The sequence below is a fragment of the Photinus pyralis genome, unplaced genomic scaffold, assembly GCF_008802855.1.
Source record: "Photinus pyralis isolate 1611_PpyrPB1 unplaced genomic scaffold, Ppyr1.3 Ppyr1.4_LG4, whole genome shotgun sequence".
NCBI classification, from domain to species: Eukaryota; Metazoa; Arthropoda; class Insecta; order Coleoptera; family Lampyridae; genus Photinus; species Photinus pyralis.
This window is the reverse complement of record NW_022170511.1, coordinates 20,054,813-20,070,150: the sequence shown is the minus strand read 5'-3', so window position 1 is coordinate 20,070,150 and position 15,338 is coordinate 20,054,813. Positions and strand designations below refer to the sequence as shown.

Genomic DNA, 15,338 nt, shown 5'->3' with positions numbered 1-15,338 from the left:
CGACACTCAATGCTGGAACCAATCTCGACAATCAACTGTACTGTAGGTTCGGACACCTCGGGACGTGTTACCTATCTCGGGGGCGAGATTCTATTAATTCTGTTAATAAAAACTCTTCAGTGTAGAATCTATGTGTGATATATGAGCAGCAATTCACTGATTTCCACATATTTTGTTGTAATATTGAATTTTCCCTACAAGGCCATGTAATTCTCCATCTTTCTCTTAACAGAAGAATTTTATTGCACAAAAGATGAGAAATGACGAATAAGATTTTCTATACGCAGATACTTTTCTCTGTTTTGTTTCTGCCACAAACCCTATAATCAAAAGATCGTAACCTTACATCATACATCAATTTTTAAGTCTAAAATATGCATAAGTAAATTTTTTCCACTATTCAAGGTAGATATCCACAAAAACCAATGCGTCAAATGGAAATGGAAAAATATTGACACCAACGTTGGTTCACGTACAACATTTTACTGCAAATAGGCAACTTGTTCTACGAGCTGGAGCCATGATTCTTCGAAGTAAATTCAAATATACATAACACCATCGTTTTGGCACAACCAAATTATTTACACTGTACATGGTAATTTAGTACGGTGATTTTTATTGGTCTGCGAGTTTCCAACACTAAAAACTTTAAATTCCTTAGATATCTCATGAATTGAATGTTTAAAATCTGCGTTGTAATTATGATTAACAATTCATATTCAATAATTCAATAGTTTCAGGTAGAATTTCAGTAATTACCTTGTATCGTGTATGTTGTGATAAGAATTATGGGCTGACTTAACACAATTGTGGGTTATGGGTGTGCACAGTCATAAAAGTGAAAATTGAATTTTGTGTTCGAATATCACAAATTGCCCGTGCCTATTTTTGCCAAGTATACGATTATTGTTTCCTCATACTTAAATTAAATTCTTGAAAATTAATATCAGCGGCCCTGTACATTTGTTCTTGCTCTATGGTTCATGCAGAGCCACTTCCTTGTTGACGTATTTTACTTAGAGGTTATGTTTTCAACCTAACCTCTACCGTGTGGTAGCTTAGATGAATTTAAATATAGAAATGACCAAATTGACTTCTAAATCTACTTAAAAATACAATTATACAAATATGAGGACTGTTTTAATGGTAGCCGAAAAACCATCCTTAGCAGCTTCGCTCGCGACCATTTTAAGCAATGGAAAAAACAGTTCAAGAAAAGGTACGTTAATGTCATTTGCCCCCGCAACTTATTCCGAATTTTCAGGCTTTAACGGAGCCTGCTCCATTCACGAGTGGAACGGGACGTTTCAGAATGTCCCCGCCGCTTTTAAAATGACCTCAGTTTGCGGGCACGTGATGGGTGTCGATTTCTTGGGAAAGTACAATAATTGGGCGAAAGTTGATCCCGCCGAACTATTCACGTGTCCGATCGAAAAGAAGGAGGCAATGCCCAAACTGAAAATGCCTCAATTCCTGTGGCAGGAGGCGAAGGGATGCGATAAGCTGGTCTTGTGGCTCGATTGCGATAAGGAGGGTGAAAACATTTGCTTCGAAGTCATGCAGGCGGTTTCAGGGGCTTTAAGTGGCAATGTGTATAGCAATAGTACGACGTTTAGGGCCCGTTTTTCCGCAATCACTGACAAGGATATTAAAGCAGCCTTTCATTCCTTAGGTAAATACGTTGATTATATTGCAGTGTTGATAATCCATTTGCAGTGTACCCAAATGAAAATGAGGCCAGAAGTGTTGATGCACGCCAAGAATTAGACCTGAGAATAGGCTGTGCTTTCACACGTTTTCAAACGAAATTCTTTCAAGATCGGTATGGGGATTTAGATGCACTCTTAATATCATATGGCCCTTGCCAAACTCCCACTTTGGGTTTTTGTGTGCAGAGACACGATGAAATACAAACGTTTAAACCTGAAACGTATTGGGTCTTGCAGGTTACTATCAATACGAAGGATGGTCAAGAGATTGTGCTCGATTGGGAAAGGGTTCGGTGCTTTGATAAGGATATTGCCTCCATGTTTTTACATATGATTCGTGACCAAAAGGAAGCCAAGTAAGTACATTTTGATCCATTTTGTTTGTTAGAGCAAACACAAAGTAAAATAATTGCTATAATAGTCTCACTAATTTATTATTATTAAGTAATAAGTAATTAATAGCACGTTCTGTGCTATAATATTGAAAATCAACTGTGTTATACGTATCCGCTATTTACACAGATGCTAATTTTTAGTGAAACATATAGTTTTGCATAGGTAAGTATTTGGAAAATGAACATATTTTGTACCAAAATGTTCCAAATTGAATAATAAAGACCAAAAAACATGTAGGTTGGAAAATGCAAAAAAAAAAGGTTTCATTTAATGTATAGTTTGTCCCAGAAGGAAGAGGAGTAATAAACCGCATTGGGTACAAAATTATGAAGGAGTACTGCACAAAACCGTTGTACATCAGACACGAACTGGACATTTTGGCAGTCTAAATCTGACAGAGGCCGCTGTCAGTTTAATTTATTGCTCTTTCATCTATGCTTCTAGCACTTTACTCTCCACTTCACCCTTTGTTTATTAAAACCATTAAAAGCTGTGTTTTATTTAAGGTTTAAGGTGTTTAAAATATTACATTGCCTTGACAGGAAGTAAACGTCAAGGATAAGGACATAAGGTCGTAACCAAGTGTAGGGGAACATCTCTTTCCAAAATTTGGAAAAATAGTTAAAAATAATTATCAAAAAGTACAGGGTGTCCAATTTTTGGCACATATCTTATATGGTATCTCCGGAATTGTTAGTTTTTGAGTCAAACATTAAATGATCAAATTAAATTTTGAAAATATTCGCTCGCTTAAGACCTCTGAAGTATCTACGGGGGAAAATTAAAAAATATTGGCAATGTAGGAATGGCCATATATTTTATTAGTTAAAAGAGATAAAAAAAATTTTACTACAAAAGTTTGCCGTGTCTAAACCAAGTAGGTATACCAGGTCAGGTAAAAAGTTATAACACCTAGGTAACCTCATTTTTTTAATGGAACATCCTCGTTTAAATTCTCTTTTCAAAATAATTCTAATAACATAAGGGATGAAATTAAAAAAAGATTAAAATGATTCAAAAATATTAAAAAGATTTTCAAAAATTTAAAAAAACGTTCAACGGATTAAAAAAAATACAAAAAATGGTTTTTGAATTTTTTTAATCTTTCTGAATTTATATTGATGTTAAATGTACGTTGTACTACAGTTTAAATTTAAAATGAAAGATTGTTACATCAACTTTAAAAAAACGATAAACAAAAGCAAAAATCTAAATTGCGTTACTTTGGGTGGCAATTTTACTACAGAAGGAAACTTCCAGAGTTACCAGCGTCACTTGCAAACAAATGACCAAAACACGCCCACTGGCACTAAATACAGTCGAATTAATGCGTGTTGCAAGTTCCGGCTTGGGCATGGGCCCACACCACGCAATGCAAATCGCGGAAAAACTTTACACGCAGGGATTCATCAGTTATCCTCGTACGGAAACGACCAGCTATCCCGAAAATTTCGACTTAATGTTAGTATACTCTTTTACACCAACGTCTGACTAAATTCGTATTTTAGAGGTGTTTTACAACAACAAGTAGGTAATTCAGACTGGGGGAGAGACGTTTCCGAAATTTTATCGCAAGGTATCAACAGACCAAGAAAAGGTCACGATGCTGGTAAGTTCCGAAATGAGCTTAGACCAGAAATAACTTGTACTCTAAGGTGACCATCCGCCGATTACACCAATGAAGGCTGCTTCCAGAAATACGTTGGAAGGGGATGCATGGCGGCTATACGATTACATTACTCGACATTTTATTGCTACATTAGCGAAAGACTGTCTGTATCTTACAACAACCGTTACATTTTCGGTGGGCCAGGAAGTATTTTCGGCAACTGGAAAGTCTCTAATTGATCCTGGGTATACGTCGGTGATGATATGGCAGGTAGGTACATCTTTGATGGGTGAACTACTGCAAATAATTGCAAAGGTTTGTAGGCGTTTGGACGAAATGAAATCCTACCCGCATTCACCGCCAAAGAAATGGTTCCCATAAGGGATGTACGACTGGCCGAGCGTCAAACTGGTCCTCCTGATTACTTAACAGAAGCCGAACTTATTACTCTTATGGAAAAGCACGGTATCGGTACTGACGCCTCCATTCCGGTTCACATCAATAATATCTGCCAGAGAAACTACGTGACCGTAGGAGGTGGAAGAAAACTAGTGCCGACAACGCTAGGTATTGTACTGGTTCACGGTTATCAAAAGGTAAGTTAAATACTCAAACTACACTTCTAAAGATCCGCACTTGAAGATTGACCCACAACTCGTACTGCCTACCATGCGTTCAGCCGTTGAGAAACAACTAAACCTAATCGCGCAAGGTAAAGCGAATTTCACCGCCGTTTTGAATCACACCATGGAGATTTTTCGCTTAAAGTTTCAATACTTCGTCCTAAATATCGAGGGCATGGATCAACTCTTTGAAGTATCCTTTTCTCCATTGAGTGCGACGGGAAAGGCTCATTCCAGGTAATGTAGAACCACAGTCAACAGCTAATCCAACTGATTTACTCAGGTGCGGGAAATGTCGGCGATACCTGAAACTGATCCCGGCAAAACCAGTTCGGTTACACTGCCCACATTGCGACGAAACTTACAACTTACCACAAAATGGAAATATTAAAATATACAAGGAGCTGAAGTGTCCCTTAGACGATTTTGAGCTGTTAACGTGGTCCTCGGGATCTAAAGGAAAAAGTTACACTTTCTGCCCGTACTGCTTCAATAATCCACCTTTTAGGTAAAGATGCTCTCTCTAACTGTTTTATTTAGTTTGCGATTTTAGGGATATGAAGAAAGGGTTTGGTTGTAATACATGCACCCATCCCACTTGTCCTCACAGTTTGAACACAAACGGAGTATCGAATTGTGTCGAATGCGATGGCGGTATACTGGTCCTAGATCCTTCGTCTGCGCCAAAATGGAAGTTCGGATGCAATAAGTGCGATATTATAATTCACATATTCGACGACGCGGCGAAGGTGTACGTGCAAGACGATACCTGCGATTGTGGATCTCAGCTGGTTAGCGTCGAATATAAGGAAGATAAGACTAAGCTGCCTAATAATCTCACCGAGTTCACCGGTTGCGTGTTCTGCTCGAAGGAGTTCTTTAACCTGGTAGAAAAACATAAAGCTGTGGCGAGTAGACGTGCCAATTACGTCAGCAAATCTAGCGGAAGGGGGAGGGGTAGGAGAAAACCGAAGCCACCAAAGGATAAAATGTCTCAGCTGGCAGCCTACTTTGTGTGAAGTGTTAATTTATTGTTCGTTTCATTATTAACATTATTAATTTGCTAAACTTAAATACGAATAAAGCCTTATTACTTTCTTAATTTATTTGTTTATTTTCTATTGAGTTTCCAGACGTTTTTGTTTAGATATTGACTCTGAAGAACGAGACACATTTTAGAAATTAAAAAATATGTAATGTAATTTGCCCTTTTGTGTTATTTATTTATTTATTTGCGTAAACTACACCGGATTTGAAAGGGCATTGATGAATGGGCTTTTTTTCTCGGAGACGATCTCATGGAAATGAACGATGCTAATAAGATGGCGCTTGGTGGTTGGGTACCTAATTGTGGAGTTCATATTCTTAAATTAGGCGCCAACAGGATTACCGCCAGCTATTTTTCATATAGATAATTCGTATGACATATAATGTGAGTTGTTAATATTTTCAATAAATGTTCAAAGAAATTGTTGATATACACGACAAAATGGCGCAGTCGATATAAAAATTACGCGAAGATCGTGATTGTGGTGTTAAGCTGATGCTTTTATCTCACTTGTGTTATCTCAAAAAAGCGAGAAGTGAATTTCTAATTCTTGGTTGTGAACAATTACAATGACGACCCCCAACGAGAATCCTAATTTGTTCGACCTTCAACGTCAAATAGCAGATACACGAAGATGGTTGCAGTGGATGCAAAATTGGAATGGGAGTTTACCGTATAGTTGAATTCCGCAGTTCTAATTTAATAAGCGTGTACCTGAAACCATAAAACATTTTTTTGGACAGTAAAAGTTTATTTAAAAATAGAGGCTGATTAGCAAAAAAATAATGAACATGTGCGGTTTTAAGAGTCTTCTGTACCCACTGCACCCAATGTAAATTTCCATAAGAGCGCCCGCCATAAAAACTCTAGTTGTTTTTCAAAAAACAATTTTTTTTAAGAACTATTTTATAAATTTAGACCTTTATCTACAAAATGTTCGGACTATTTTTTTTTTAAAGTTTATAGCAACTGAATACCGATTGTTTAAAGATTAGATGTTTCGCACCGATTATTGCGCTAATCTGTTTTATTTTTTTACTCTCGATCAAGACGATTTATGGAAAAAGTAAACCGACAGTTTTTTAGATAAGTTACTTCTAAGCATGACCCCAAAAAATGAAATCATAATTTTTGTAAATAAAGTCTGTATCTTGGCGGGCGGTAAATCATCAATTTGAGTGTAACAAGTGGCGCCGCTGCACAGTGTCGGTGGGAACTAACTAAGGACCAAGACAGGAGTTGACAAAGCAAGAAATTCATCTTATCTCTTGCAGCTATAATCATCTATACACTATAATGTAAAAAAGTTGCGCTTAGGTAAAGAAGACTCTTAAAGGTTTATTCAAAACGATATGATTGTGGCGGGCTCTGTGACGTAATAAGCCCGACCAATCAGCTCCTAGAACCATTCAGATGACATAACGACTTGGCAATGTTGCAGGAGAATGGCATTTATAACTTGCGTCATCTGTCACAGGCACTTGTCACTTTCGTGCTAGATGCAGTTAAACATCCTTAGACCATATAGTACATGGACTGCTATTAGCCCTATGCTTTCAATACAAAATGGGTGGTCACGGATAGAGGGCACTGTAGTCGTGGGTATGTGAATCTCAGGGTAAAATAAAGTCGTATGAACACCACTTGGATTGCGTAAAGAGTAGCTTTTATGGTAACCGCGTAGTACGAGAAGCTTTAAATACTCTTGATTTTCTTCTATACGTCCACAAATAAGGACAGGTTTGCTTTTTTTGCCATATGTAGACGATTAATTAATTGACATTTGTCAATTTATAGCATTGAATTTGATAGTTATAAATTCAATGTTTATAGGTTGACAGTCTCAAATCGTGTCTCATCGGGCAATTTCGGACAGACTCGTTTACCCTGAAACTCACATACCCAGGCGATGTCCTTGACCATATTTTAGTTACAATTAGCAGTCCATGTACTATATGGTCTAAGTAAACATCCCTCTCAAAACGTCAAATGTGACAAACGTCAGACCCTCGCGTAAGGTTGCCAGCTCACTCCTACGTGATTGGTTGTAGGTTTGTGACGTATTTAGTCTGAAGCGTTTCAAATTCGGACTAAAAACACAGCTTTTCAATAATTTATTTTGGGTTTATTTTACTCGCAAATAAAAATTGAGGACACACGGGTCTTTTTATTTTTAATGTACTTTGTGGATCAGAAATAAAAAATGAAGGCGGGATGACCCCATTGGACTCTGGTTGTCCTGTCAACATTACGGCTCAGAGTCAGGGGGCAACCTTTCACTCTTTGGAGAGGACCGTCCCTCTTATTGGGCCCTGGGATGGCGCGTCTGAAAGTGCAGAGGCACATCCCTAGGGTAACCTAGGTGATATCTGTGTTATACGGGCTCCCGGATGACAAGGGCCACTAATCTTAAAGCGTCTCCAGAGGCAAAATCCATTTAACAACACCACGTTCGATTCAATTAGTGAGGCTAAATGAACACGAATAAAAGTTTTACACATTTTAATGCTTAACCTGATAAACATACTAATTAATACAAACTTTAATTTTTTTAGTAGTCATAGATGGCGTTGGCACGAGCTTTGGCATTTTTAAAAAGGACAAATTTTTCTCTGTAGGTATAACGATATAAGGCTTGCTAAACGTACTTTATTAAATAAACGCGCTGCAGAAAATTTCGTATTGTTGAGAGATAAATAAACAGAGTTTGCCATGGAAAACAATATCTTGTGAGGTAGTTAATAGTGTAACTGTGGCACATTTGACACATTTCAAAGCCATCTTCGAAAATTCACTATGAAAGTGAAATTAATAACCATATTCATTACACTAATTAAAAGTAGATCGTATCATGCCATGGAAATATCTTCATTCTTGAAGGCCTCAAAGAAAACTTGGATTAATGTTTGGTGTGAAATTATTGAATCGCGAATTCTTGGACGTTTCATTTACGACGAAAATTTGACAGGACAACTTTATCTTGAACGGGTATGGGTTTTGGATGACAATTACAGACTTCAAAAATGCTTTTTTTCAATCCACAATAATTATATTCGCAATTCCCAAAAAACCTAACTAACACCAGTGTAATAAATGCAAGGTAAAATTTAAAAGCTAACCACTTACCTAACACCAGCCTTATCACTTCAATTAATTATATAAAAAATCTGGTAAAAATTGGCCTAATGGCTGTTTTAAGATCTGAACAGTGAGTTGAGTTGTGCAGGTATATAGACGTGTTTTCGCGAGCGCTCTCAAGTTTACTTTTAATTAAGCGTGTATATTAGTGCAGCTGACTTTTTCGAAATGCCCATCTTTAAAAATTGTGGAACGTGCGATAAAAAGATCAATTTTGAAAAGGAATTAGTTTGTGTATGTGATAAGTGTCATCTGCTTTATCACTCTATATGTTCTGGCCTTTCCCATGCCGATGCACAATTACTATCAACACAGACAACATATACTACAGACGGTCAATGCAATGCTATAGAAATAAACGCAACACCTAATAGAGTACGGTTAGTGTGTTGTCTACCTTGAGGCAGTTGAAATAATTTGTTATAAAATGTGGTAGACGCACAGAAAACTGTTGTGTGTGGTAAAAGTGTGTAATAGATGGAGTCATTTTTGTAAAAATAAAATACATATACTCAAACCTTATTTCCTCGGCTTCAGAACGCCGGCCTTTACGTAGATAAGATAAGCGCTCACTTGTATACCTATCATAAATTACATGAAATAGGACACATTTTAATTCTTCATTTTTCTCTTTTCTAAACATTTAAAAAATTGATGGAGCGAGTTTGGTTATACAAGGGCGGAAATTAAATTTGGCCTCCACATATAAAATTATGAGGTTGGGCAAGGAAAGATTTTATTAGAATAATAAACATAATTTTTGTTTTTCCATAATAAATATATGATTATACCGGGTGGTGACTTGAACAACGCACCATAGGAATTGCAATAGTAATTTTTTCATTTCTGATCAAACATGGCAAATGCAGGCGCTTTTGTTTGATTTCGTAACTCCATGGAATTACCGACTTTATAAACGCGACAGTTTTTAATTTTTAAATTTTTACTGATTCTGAATTTTATAAAATACGAAATAAGAGTATGTACGGATTCGTTTATATAATTCGAGGTAAATGTTTCACTCGCCCCCCAGACTTGGCGTCCAGGGCCTAGGCCCCCCTCGCACGGCCTTGCCTACCTATATGTATCTTTGATAATGCCATCACAACATTTTTTGATTAGGGGAGAGAGCACTGAACGAACTTTATTTATTTAATGTGAATGTGTAGGGTCAACATATTCCAGTCAAATTAGCTCCAAAAGTATTCTAAAATGGATGTTGGAATTTCACACAACGAAACCAAGTGTATTCTATGTAGTTCCCTGCCCGGAAGCTCCCGGAACATATTACTATACACAAAAAAAACAAGAAAAAAAGGAAAAATGCAGTTTTTTTCGCATTTAACTTCCAATTATCTCGTCAACTATTGCTCGAGCTCATAGAAATGAATTTGTTTAGAAACAAATTTTCAGTTGGTACAGAACCGTTCACTTTTAAAAGTTATTGTTTTTTCTGGAAAAATACAAAAAAAGTAATCCCAAAAATTAACATTTATTTTTGTCCTGGTTTTTGTTGATACGCCCTTCTCGATGCTTTGTCTTTCAAACTGGATGACTCCCAGAGCGTTTTCAATATTTTTATGGATGGTGGAACCGTAAAACAACCTATTCCAACAATTGTCTGTTGTCCCGATGAGTTTTGCAAATCGACGGACTGTGGAATTAGTTTAGTGGAAACCCCAGAAGTAGAACAAGAAAGTAACTTTATAATAGGCCCTTGGCACTCTGTTTAATAAAAATCATACCAACTGTATCTGATAGAAAAATCGATTCTAAACAAATGTGTTCTCTTCATTTTTTCCGTAAGAGGAATAGTTAACGAGATACTTAATTAAGTCAAATGCGAAAAAACATGTTCCTATTTTTTCTTCGTTTTCTTGTGTATAGCAATATGTTCCCGGAGTTTCCGGTCAGCTAGACTGTCATTTACGGATTCAGGGGATTTTTTTGCATACAATACACATGGTTTCGTTGAGTGAAGTGACAACACACTAAACCGGCAGACAGTAATAGATACAAAACTATAGACCATCTCGAAGATCGCTATTAAAACTTTGCTTTGTGTATGCGCACATCTGATTTTTTACTATATGCGATATATTCGCCTTTACTACAAGTATCTGTGATTAAAATTTCAACAAAATATATTAATAAATAAAAAAGTTAACATTGCGCAGTCTGCGCATGCGCAGTTCAATCGTCAAGATTTTCTTTGACTCAGGTGCCACAGCGATACGCTACCGAATGCAAAAAGAACGAACTAAATATCTTGCAAAACTGTAGTAGTTAAGGCCTCGGACAGACGGACAGACGGGCGGACAGAGAAAGTGGCTGCAATAGCGCACCGAACTTCGTTGGAAAATGCGCTAAAAATTATCAGGTTTATTTTGATGCACGAGTGTAATTACTTATAAAATTGTTAAGTGTATTCCCATGAAATGTGCAATTATCGCAGGGCTCTTTCGTTTTCTACAATGCAATTACCGCTGTAATTGACCGATAATTGCACACCTCAAATGGGATTTATTACATATGAGGCAAATATTCATTCGAAAATTTGCTTACGTTTAGGTTTTCTTTATCCAAGTTAAATGAAGTTAAATTGCTGATTGCAAGATTTATTCCACAAACGGAGAGACAAGTAGGCAAGTAGAGTACGTAACGTAGGTATATAAACAAACACGGAGATTACACTTTTTTTCGAGAATTCGAAAAGTGGTGCAAGTTAGATATATCGTTTCTTATGCACCCAAAGACAACGAGTAATACGTAATTGCGAATATAAAGTGATATTTGCTTTGTATGTGATGTGTACCTGCAAAGATTATCAGCACTTCGCCTCAGATGTAAATATGGGGATTTCTTGTGGGACAGCTTTCTAACAATAAAGTATCAATACTTCTTTCCCTAGACAATTTGCAAAACCATTCCAATAAAAGAAATCTGTAGAAGAACCAACACATTGTTGTATGCGCTAATAGATGGAGCAAAATAGAGGGATAGCAGGTTTTTAAATAAGGGGACATTTGAAACAAAACTTAGCGTGCTTTTTCCCCTTAAGATTGACCGTCTGTAGTATATTGTTGTCTGTGCTATCAACAAATAATATCCAACGTCCAGCTTTCCATTGTGATAAATGCACTACCGAAAAATCACAAGTGACTGACCTATTGAAAATAATTACTACGTTGCAATCTGAAATTAGTGATCTAAAACAAAAACTTCTCACCCCGCAACTAGAAAACATATCCCCATTGTTAACAGAACAACTAATCAGCGAGATATCTGATAGAAATAGAAGAGCTTCCAACGTTATTATCTTTAACATTGAAGAATATGATGACCTTAACAATGCGGACAACAGTCGAATTACTGAGATAGTTGATGCAGTTGGAAACATTGATATTTCAAAATTGTGCTTCTTTCGGATTGGAAAACCCGCACCTAACAAAAATCGTCCTATTAAAGTAATATGTAATAATGAATCAGAATCTAAGTACATGTTAAAAAACAAAGCCAAAATTTTGGATAAATTTAGGGAGTACCGTATTACCTCTGATCAAACCCCGGCCCAACGCAATTACATTAAGGAACTGAGGAACACCTTGCGTAGCAGGCAAGAAAACGGCGAAACCAACATTACCATTAGGTACGTACACGGAATCCCCAAAATTATTTCTACTAATCAAAAAAACTAAAGTCTCACTTGGAACTAAATTGTTATTATCAGAATGTGCGAGGTTTAAACACTAAAGTGAATATATTTTATCATGAAATCATTGTCAGTTCTTATGATGTAATATGTCTTACTGAAACTTGGTTGAGTGATAGTGTCAATAGTGCGGAACTATTCCCGGATAATATGTTCACCGTCTTTAGATGTGATCGAAACTATGATGAACTTAATGTTTCTCGAGGTGGAGGAGTCTTAATAGCCGTTAGACATAACACAGCCATTGACGTTTCTATTTTGGACCTAACTTTTCTCACAAACATTTTCAACTATATAGAAATTGTCGGGTGCAAATTGACTTTTGGACATTTACAAATGTATATTATTAATGTTTATATTCCTCCCAACTTATCGTTTAACGAATTTAGTGATTTTATTGAATCATTGTCTCATCTCAATCAACTTTGTGACGACAAAATAATAATTTTGGGTGACTTTAATCTCCCTCGCTTTTGCGAAGAAAATAACCACCTAGACAACAAATGTTACCAACTATTACAGTTTCTTGATTATGTTGGTTGTTCCCAGTTAAATAATATTCGTAATGTGAATAATAGAACACTCGATTTAGTTAATAGTAAGTTGAATTTGCAAATCGTTAAAAGTCAGTGTACTGTTCTACGTGAAGACGAGCATCATCCGGCGTTGGAATTTCATATCAACTTAGAGTTCGAACGTAACAATAACTTGAAATCAAAGTTTAAACCAAAACTGTATAACTTTAAGAAAGCAGATTATCACACTCTGTACAATGACATTATGAATTTAGATTGGCATTTTCTAACTTCTATTACTGACATTAACACAGCGTGTACTGAATTCTATCGGGTATTAGGTTTGACGCTTGACAAAAGTGTACCTACATATACTAAAAATCATGAACATAAATTCCCCCCCTCTGGTTTTCACAAAATTTAATTCAACTTATAAACAAGAAGCAAAAAGCGCACAAAAAGTATAAAACCTCTGGTATGTTGTGTTATCAAAATGAATTCAAACGCTTACGAGCATTAATAAAAAAAGAAACACGTATCTTGTATAAAAATTTTACTGATCGAACTGAACAGGTGCTTACGACAAATCCGAACAAGTTTTGGTCCTATGTACGTAGCAAAAAAGGAGTAACACGTATTCCAAGTGAGGTTGAGTGTAAATCTCAAATTTATAATACTCCTCAAAATATTGTTGATATTTTCGGTTCATATTTTGCAAGTGTATATGAAAAAGGAGGCCCCTGTGCCAAAATTAATAATGTTTACATCAACAGCCCTTATATTCATATTAATTCTGTTTCTGAACAGGAAGTCATTGAAGCCATAAAAAGCTTAAAAAACAAACCGACCGCCGGAACTGATCAAATACCTGCCTTTTTAATTAAAGATTGCTCTTGTATTCTAACATATCCCTTAACAATTTTGTTTAACTTATCTTTAAAACAAAGGACTTTTCCAGCTGTTTGGAAAGTTGCTAAGGTGTGCCCGATATTAAAAACAGGTTTGGCATCTAGAGTTGAAAATTATCGCCCCATATCTATTCTATGCAACTTCTCCAAAGTTTTTGAAACAGTACTATACAAAAAACTTTATCAACAATTTAACACGCATTTGTCTAGTTACCAGCATGGTTTCGTTCCCAATAGATCAACTGTTACAAATTTGACTTGCTTTGTGCAATATTGTTCTGAAACACTAGATAATAGACAGCAAGTTGATGTTATTTACACAGATTTCAGCAAAGCCTTCGATAAAATTGATCATAACATTATTTTAAACAAGCTTGTCGAATATGGTTTCAGTTGCCCTATTGTTCATTTAATAAAGTCATATCTAACTAACCGACGTCAATTTGTTTCCTATAACGGGCATGACTCACAATCATTTATTCCTACATCTGGAGTGCCGCAAGGGTCAACTCTTGGTCCCTTTCTCTTTTTAATATTCATTAACGATTTACCCTCCGTAATTTCATCTCAGAGATTATTGTTTACGGATGACTTAAAAATTTTCACTAGGGTCACAAGCCACAAGGATTGCGAGAGCCTTCAAAGCGATTTAGAAAGTGTTTATAATTGGTGTAACGCAAACAGGTTGTACCTGAACATTGATAAATGCAAGGTGGTAACTTTTTCACGCAAGCGTCAATTAATCCGATACAATTATCAAATTCAAGATACACCCTTAAAAAGAGACACTCAAACAAAGGATATAGGGGTTCTGTTCGATAACATGCTAACATTTAGCTTACACATTGATACAATTGTTAGGCAATCTTTTAAAACCTTAGGTTTTATTATACGCATTGGTTCAGATTTTGCAAATTTGTCAACTATTATACTACTTTTTTCCACATTTGTACGAAGCAAGCTTGAATATGGTGTACTAGTATGGAATCCAGCATTTAAAAAACACGAAGAATGCCTAGAACGTATACAACGTCGTCTTTTAAAATATGTAGCATTTCGTTGTGATGGATACTACCCTACAAGAGGTTACCCACAAAATCTACTGCTAGAAAGATTCAATCTTTTACCCTTAAGTAGCAGACGTAAAAGAATAAGTGTGTCGTTCTTGTACAAATTATTATGGAATGAAATTGATTGTGTCACATTACACAATTATTTAAATTTCTCTGTGCCTCGTTCTTCCTCCAGACATTTCCTAACTTTTAAATTACCCTATTGCAGAACAAATCTCTTACAAAATTCCCCAATTTATCGATTGTGTCATAATTATTACTCGGTATGTGATACTGTTGATATATTTAACACTAATTTAAAATTCCTTATAAGTATGATCCAATAATTTTTGTCTTTTTCTTTTTTGCTTTTGCCATTGCACTAATACAATTTCTCGTATTTACCAATATTGTATTTTGATTTATGACTTTGTTTATTCTATAACTCTGTTAATAATTTTCTTTCGCTTTAGTTATAAATCTATCATTATTATTTTTGTTACATTTTTGTTAATTTTTCTATATTTCTGTGCGGCTTTTATTGAACAATATTTAAGTTTGTCCTGTATTTAGACTAGATAGTCTGTTTGGACAATAAATTATTATTATTATTATTATTATTATTATC

The 15,338-nt window shown here is 35.8% G+C and overlaps 1 protein-coding gene across 1 annotated transcript; it reads left to right on the top strand.

Annotated features, from left to right (window-relative positions):
• The first annotated feature begins 1,028 nt into the window (after window positions 1-1,028).
• LOC116168746 (DNA topoisomerase 3-beta-1) lies at window positions 1,029-5,439 on the top strand. The gene is made up of 10 exons (XM_031484718.1): window positions 1,029-1,219; window positions 1,265-1,672; window positions 1,717-2,065; window positions 3,366-3,566; window positions 3,614-3,714; window positions 3,761-3,984; window positions 4,038-4,310; window positions 4,357-4,574; window positions 4,621-4,845; window positions 4,891-5,439. The coding sequence occupies exons 1-10, from the start codon at window positions 1,129-1,131 to the stop codon at window positions 5,354-5,356; spliced, it is 2,556 nt and encodes an 851-aa protein (XP_031340578.1). The 5' UTR covers window positions 1,029-1,128; the 3' UTR covers window positions 5,357-5,439.
• Window positions 5,440-15,338: the final 9,899 nt, after the last annotated feature.

Coding starts and splice junctions, on each gene's coding strand:
- LOC116168746 (XM_031484718.1), top strand. CDS start 1,129: ATGAGGACTGTTTTAATGGTAGCCGAAAAACCATCCTTAGCAGCTTCG. Junction 3,567..3,613: donor CCCGAAAATTTCGACTTAAT/GTTAGTATACTC, acceptor TTCGTATTTTAG/AGGTGTTTTACAACAACAAG. Junction 4,311..4,356: donor TGGTTCACGGTTATCAAAAG/GTAAGTTAAATA, acceptor CCGCACTTGAAG/ATTGACCCACAACTCGTACT.